This window comes from Dipodomys ordii, unplaced genomic scaffold (genome assembly GCF_000151885.1).
Source record: "Dipodomys ordii isolate 6190 unplaced genomic scaffold, Dord_2.0 Scaffold69, whole genome shotgun sequence".
Classification (NCBI taxonomy): Eukaryota; Metazoa; Chordata; class Mammalia; order Rodentia; family Heteromyidae; genus Dipodomys; species Dipodomys ordii.
The window spans coordinates 2371061-2377882 of NW_012267285.1; the positions used below are offsets into that span (position 1 = coordinate 2371061).

Consider the following 6822-nt stretch of genomic DNA (forward strand, 5'->3'; position numbering starts at 1 on the left):
TCCTTCCTTCCTTCCTTCCTTCCTTCCTTCCTGCCTTCCTGCCTTCCTGCCTTCCTTCTTTTTTGGAGGAGGCTGGCCTTAGGGTTCAAACTCTGGACCTGAGCACTGTCCCTGAGCTCCTTTATGCTCACGGCTAGCACCCTACCCACTTGAGCCGCAGCACCACTTCCAGCTTTTTCTGTGATTACTTGGAGATAAGAGAATCTCACAGACTTTCCTACCCAGGCTGGCTTTGTACTGCAATCCTCAGATCTCAGCCTCCTGAGTAGCTGGGATTACAGGCTTGAGCCACTGGTGCCCAGCTGGGGAGCAGTTATTGAATAATGTATCTTGTCTCTGTGCATTCTGTCTCTGTCTCTGTATCTCTCCTGTTTTCTCTCTCCTTCTCTGTCTCTCTGTCTGTCTCCTCCCTCCTCCCCCCTCCTCCCCTTCCTGGCTACCATAACCTGATGTGCTTTGCTCTACCACATGTTCCTGCTGCCATAATGCTCCCTTTCACCACAGGGTCAAACCATCCTTGCATTCCTGAGAAATATCTCATAGCAATGGAGCCAGTGAAATGTGGACTGAAACCTAGGAAATCACAGGCCAAAATGAATCCTTCCTACTTGAGATCCTACCTGAGAAATAACTAAGAAGGAGAGAGAGAGAGGGAGAGAGAAGGAGAGAGAGATTGATTTTGTGTGCCCTGGGGCTTGAACTCAGGGGCTTGGGTGCTGTCCCAAGGCTGTCACTCTATCACTTTAGCCACATCTGCAGATTTCAGCCTCCTGAGTAGCAGGAGGTAAGCTGCTGCCACTGCTGCTGGGTCACTTCCAGCTTTTTGATGGTTCATTGGAGATAAGAGTCTCATGGACTTTTCTGCCCAGGCTGGCTTTTGAACCTTGATCCTCAGATCTTGGCCCTCCTGGCATCTGGCTTTGGGTCATGATCAATTTATTTGGCTTCTTTGAAGTGTTGAACCGCCCTAAAAAAAAAAAATCCATGTGGAATAAAGGTGGTGTGAAATCAAGTGGGCAGGGAAAAAGGAACCATTGCGGCTCGGACAGGGAAGGGCTAGACATTGAACTTGATGATGCTCAGACACAGCTGTGAGGACAGCGTGTTTGCTCAGGTGGAGGAGGGGCGGGTGGCCTGCCCCTGACTCTGCTCTCTCTCCACAGTGCCTCTGCCAGCTCTTGGATGCCCTGGTGCAAAGCGGCTATGGTGGCATCAACCTGGAGTCCCAGGTGGAAAATATCACGAACATGCTGTTCAAGCTGGTGCGTGTGTGTGGGCCAGGCGTGTCCTTGGCTGGCCCTGTGTGTCTCCTCTGCGGGCGATGGCTTCCCCGGGGAGGTGCCTAGTCACACACATGCACAGGCACACGCGTGTGCGCACACACACATATATATGCACACACACACCAGGCTTCCCGGAGCAGGTAGAGTAAGAGGAACTCTCCACCAGCAAATAAGTCCTCTGTGACTCCTGGAGAGACAAACCCTGAGCCAGGCACCTGTGGTTCGGCTGTCATCCTAGCCTCTCAGGAGGCTGAGATTCGAGGATCACAGTTCAGAACCTGCCACAGCGAGAAAGTCCCATGCAATTCGAATCTCCAGTTGGCCACCCAAAAAGCTGGAAGTTGGGGTGCAGCTCACGTGGTAGAGTGCCAGCCTAGAGCAAGAAACTGAAGGACAATGCCCAGGCCCTAAGTTTGAGCCTAATGTTGGCAGCAGAGAGGGGAGAGAGGGGAGGGAAGGAGGCGGGCATCCTGCTGCTGCTTCTAACCTCTGGGGAAGAGGGCTGCTCATGGTGCCTTGGCAAATGGCCATGTTGTGATACAGTCCTGAACAGGAAGGAAGACAGCAGGGCATTTGCAAAGGACACCTCTTTTGTTTTTTATCCTAGGGCTTGAACTCAGGGCCTGGGTGCTGTCCTTGAGCTTTTGCTCAATGCTAGTGCTCTACCACTTGAGCCACAGCGCCACTTCTGGCTTTTTCTGTATATGTGGTCCTGGGGATTGAACCCAGGGCTTCGTGCATGCTAGGCGAGCGCTCTACCACTGAGCCACCTTCCCAGCCCAGGACACCTCTTTTCTATAATTAATTTGTTGTCCCTTGTCTTCCTCCTTCGATGTCCAGAAACAGTGATTCTTGGGTTCTGTGTTCTTCTCACCCCTTTGGCCAACCACTGTACCCTTTTCCTGGCCTCGTGCCTCAGTTTCCCCACCCATACCCTGGGGTATGGTTCTTCTCCAGTCTGATGGACTTGGTGTTAACCCCCCAGGTGAGTTTAAAGGTTCTCAGCAGGGATTCTCTTTCCGTGGAGAACCACAGCCTTGCTATGAGAGGATTCTACAACCTGAGTGAGTCCACAGCCACCCTGGCCTGGTGTGTGTGTGTGTGTGTGTGCGTGTGTGCATGCATGTGTATATGCTTGTGTGTATGCATGCATGTGTGTGCATGCATGGGTGTATTCTTGCATGTGTGTGCATGTGTGTATATGCATGCATACGTGTGTATGCATGTGTGTATGTATGCAAGTGTGTCTATACATGCATGTGTGTATTCTTGCATGTGTGTGCATGCATGCGTGTGTGCATGTGTGTGTGCATGCATGCATGTGTGTGTGCATGCATGCATGTGTACATGTATTTGAGCATCTCCTTCCTTCTTCCCCGGGGATCCCCAGCTCAGGTCTGGGACAAGGTGATTCCAGCACTGATGGTACTGGGCAGTCTTCCTGACCTTCGGGTGGGGGTGGGGACAGGGCCTGGCTCAGGGAGAGCCTGTGTGTCTTGTGAAGGCCTGTCCTCCACAGTAGACGACACCCCCATTTCTATCTTCCCGGGGTGTCAGTGTCTTTCTGTGACATAATTCATTCCTACTTGTCACCTGCCATGCCTTTGTTGTTGTTGTTGTTTTTGTTTTGTTTTTGTCAGTTGTGGGGCTTGAACTCAGGGCCTGGACACCATCCCTGAGCTCTTTTGCGCAAGGCTGGTGCTCTACCACTTGAGCCACAACACCCCTTTGGTTTTCTGGTGGTTCATTGGAGATCAGAGCCTCATGGACTTTTCTGCCGGGGCTGGCTTTGAACCATGATCCTAAGACCTCAGTCTCCCGAGTAGCTGGGAGGAAGGGCGTGAGCCACCAGCGCCTGGTTTACACAGACCTTTGTGTTCACCTGCGTTTGCCAGCCAAGCTGTACAACGAGCAGGTGGTGATTCTACTACTGAAGACCTTGGCGTCCAAAGACCCGGCCAGGATCCTGTGTGCCCTTCAGGTCTTCCAAAAGGTGTTTCGAGAAGGTGCGCAGGAATGGGGCCTGGGACCTCATTTTCCCTCAGTTTTCTTCCCCTGTGAGACGGTCCAGCAGAGTAGTTAAAAACAGTTACAGCCAGGAGTCTGTGGGGCTCGTGCCTGTAATCCTAGCTGCTCGGAGGCTCAGATTGGAGGGTTGCAGTTCAAAGCTAGCCTGGGCAGAAAAGCTTATAATAGACCCTCTCTCAAAAATAACCAGCTGAGCCGGGCGCTGGTGGCTCATGCCTGTAATCCCAGCTACTCAGGAGGCTGAGATCTGAGGATTGTGGTTCAAAGCCAGCCTGGGCAGGAAAGTTGGTGAGACTCTGATCTCCAATGAACCACCAAAAAGCCGGAAGTGGCGCTGTGGTTTAAGTGGTAGAATGCTTGCCTTGAATAAAAGAAGCTCAGAGATAGCATCCAGGCCCAGAGTTCAATCAAACTCCACAACTAGCCAAAACAAAAACAAAAACAAAACATAAGCCAGAGTAGAGTTGCCGCTCAACTGGTAGAGCCTTTAGTGAAAAAAGCCAAGAGTGTGAGGTGTGAGGCCCTGAATTCAATCCCCAACACACACACACACACACACACACACACTTCCTCTCTCTCTCTCTCTCTCTCACACACACACATACGAACTGTTGGATGCACGGATCAAGTGGTAGAGCACCAGCCAAGCAAGCAAGAGGCCCTGCGTTCTGTGGTTCTGTGGTTTGCCTATGATTCTAAGTGTGCTCTCTCTTGTGTTAAGCTTATGCTGTGTGCTTATTAGCACACTGGCCAGGATACAGAGAGAGAGAGAGAGAGAGAGAGAGATCAGTGGATCGATGGACCGATCGATTCATTGTCTGCTTGGTTGGTTGGGTTAGCTGTGTTACCTGAGAGACCAAGTGGAAAGGCCAGAAGGAGATGGGAAGCACAGAGGTCAGGAGAGGGAGGCCACAGCAGAGACAAGGTCAAGGCAGAGGTGGAGAGGTGCGGGGCGGCTGAGCTCTGAGTGGCCAGCTCTGGGGGAGGGGCGGGGGCCCTGGCAGAGATGCCCTCCCCCCCCAGCTCGGGCTGGAGGACCCTGTCCAAGGAAGCAAGGTCTGTGTCCAGGATTCTTCCCCTGGGGGCTGCGGACCCCACTCTAATTGCCTGCCTGTTTTCCCTAGTGAATCAGACAGAGCTGCTCAAGCGGCAGGTGATGAACTCTGTCATTGTGGTGATCCAGGAGGAGTTCGGGCAGGTGAGCGGGAAGCGTTAGTGGGGTGGAGAATGGATGTGGGGGTGGGGAGGGGCCAGGATGGGGAAGAGAGGCCAGGGGCCACCATTCTGCCCCGCGTCGAGATGGAACCCCAGAGTCCTTTCCACTCCTTTGTTGGTGGATTTATCAGCCCCTTATCCTCCTTCTGAGAAGTGTCCATCCGGCCCCTCGTCCCGTGGAGTGATTGGGTGATTGGTTCCTTGGGTTTCGGTCTTAGAGCTCCTGGTCTAATCTTCTCCCCCTCCCCCCAATTCTGCAGGCATCTCTGCAGCTCAGCGATTCCCTCCATAGCGATTCCTGCCATTTTGATCTCTCCGAGCCCACGAAGGACTTCCTGCCCCCCAGGAGGATGGAGGGAGCTGACAAGGGCTGGAACTTGCAGGTCAGGCAGTAGTACCTGCCTGGCCTCGTGCTAGCAAGGCCCACAGACGGCTCACTGAAGCTTGCAGTGGGGAGGGCCGAGGTCCTGGGTGACCTCCCCGTTCTGCTCGGTTCTCTGTCCTCACCTAGAGCAGGAGGACCCCTCCCCACCCTACCCCCCCCCCGTCCCCGTCCCTGTCCCCTGACCTGCTGTACGGGTGACAGGTGCGGATGGCCCTGCTTGGCTTCCTGGAGATTCTGGCCGAGTATGGCTACCTGCGCCTACCCCAGGGCAATGTGATCATCTCCTACATCATCAAGCTCAGCCAGTGGGACTTCTCTGTGAGTGGTCCAGGGGCGGGGCCTGCGGGGAAAGGGGGCGGGGCCTCAGAATCCACCCACTTGACCTGGGAGAGCTAGGGGAAGGCTGGCGTCAGACTCAGCTAGCTGGCCTGGCTGGGTGGGGGGGAGGTTCATGGGGGTGCGGGGCGGTGGGGTTCATTTCCCCTCCTCTCTCCCCCACAGCATGAAGAGGACATGCAGCTATTGTGCTTGAGGATCCTGAAGATGGTAGTGCAGCTAGGGCCAAAGTGGGGGCCTCCCGTCTCCGCCGCCTGTCTCACGCCCCTCCCCTCTGTCTTCTCCTGTCCCTCCCACACTCCCACTCTAGCTGGGCCCGTAGAGGGGCTCCTGGGAAGGGGAGGAACTCGCTGGGCGAGGGGTCTGCGGGCCTGAGCCAGCTCCCAGCTGTAAATCAAGAGCAAGTGGTCCTCTGGGCTGCTCTGGGTCCCTGGAATGAAGGCGGAGGGGGGCGGGGGGGAAGCAGATATGGGCTGTGGGTCGGGGATCGCCTTCCAGGAATCTGGAAGGATCCATGGGCTGCCCAGAGGGAAGAGGCCGCCAGAGGGAGTCCTCCTTAGTATAAGTTCACGGAGGATCGTGGCTTGTGTTTTATTAATCTGGGGTGAGGGAGGGAGAGAGGGAGTAAAAGAAAGAGCAGGAGAGAGAGAGAGAGAGAGTGGGAGAGAGGGCCGGAGGAGGGGAGAGTGGGGGGAATAAGAGCGAATGGGAAGAGGCTAGGTTGATGGGGCTCTAAAGGAACACCAGGTCTCGGGATTGGAGAACTGGGCTGGGGACCCATGAGGCCTTGTCACTAAAGTCCCCCCCATGTCCCCTGCCAGCTGCCCTTGCCCAAACTGGTCAACTTCGTGTGTCACCCCACCAACTTCAAGGCCTTCCTGATCCTGAGTAAGGCGGCCACCGAGATCGCCGTGCAGTCTTCGGCCCTGGGCCACTTCCCCTACCTCAGCAAGTTCCACCGCAGCCGTGAGTGCCAGGAAGGGGTGTGTCTGGGCCAGGGGCAGCCGGAGAGCCCCCCTCCCCCCACCCCATCGCTGAGGCCCTGCAGGGGTGTGGAAGAGAGGGTTCCAGCTGTAGCATGGGGGTAGTCAGGTACCAGCTAAGGCCCTGGGTGCCGGAAGCCTGAGGCCTAGAACTCAGGACCCTCCTGCCCTAGCTCTCAACTGCTGGGATTACAGACGCACACTGCCACATGGGCCTGGTTCTCATTGAAACCAGTGGCGCCAGGCGTGGGTTACTACAGAGATGTTCTGACCCCTCGCTCTTCACACTGCCCGGCCTCCATCCCTGGCCTCCCATGGGCCCCAGGACCAGGGTCCACTCAGCATGTGACTTGGGGTTTGTTTTTTCAAGCCCCCAGCCCCCAGCATGCAGTTGCTCTCTTTCCGCCTTGCCTTTTCTTCTTGTCTGGGGTAGTGAAGGAGAGCTGAAGGTGAGCTGACTCTGTTCCCTTCTTGTCCCCTTTAACCCAGCCGCCCTGATCATCTCCCCACAGACACTCCTCACCCAACTCGTGGTAAGTGATACTGCATCTGTCTGCCCGTCCACCTATCTGCCCACCCAAGTATCCATCCA

At 55.3% G+C, this 6822-nt stretch overlaps 1 protein-coding gene across 1 annotated transcript in view; it reads left to right on the forward strand.

The window, feature by feature from the left end:
* LOC105991053 (maestro heat-like repeat-containing protein family member 7) overlaps positions 1-6822 on the forward strand; it is a 42846-nt gene that overhangs the window by 3356 nt on the left and 32668 nt on the right. The window contains exons 6-13 of the mRNA XM_013023611.1: positions 1164-1262; positions 2269-2347; positions 3179-3289; positions 4436-4509; positions 4787-4909; positions 5113-5229; positions 6069-6213; positions 6720-6763. Coding sequence (XP_012879065.1) covers positions 1164-1262; positions 2269-2347; positions 3179-3289; positions 4436-4509; positions 4787-4909; positions 5113-5229; positions 6069-6213; positions 6720-6763 — 792 coding nt within the window. The remainder of the gene's footprint in view (positions 1-1163; positions 1263-2268; positions 2348-3178; positions 3290-4435; positions 4510-4786; positions 4910-5112; positions 5230-6068; positions 6214-6719; positions 6764-6822) is intronic.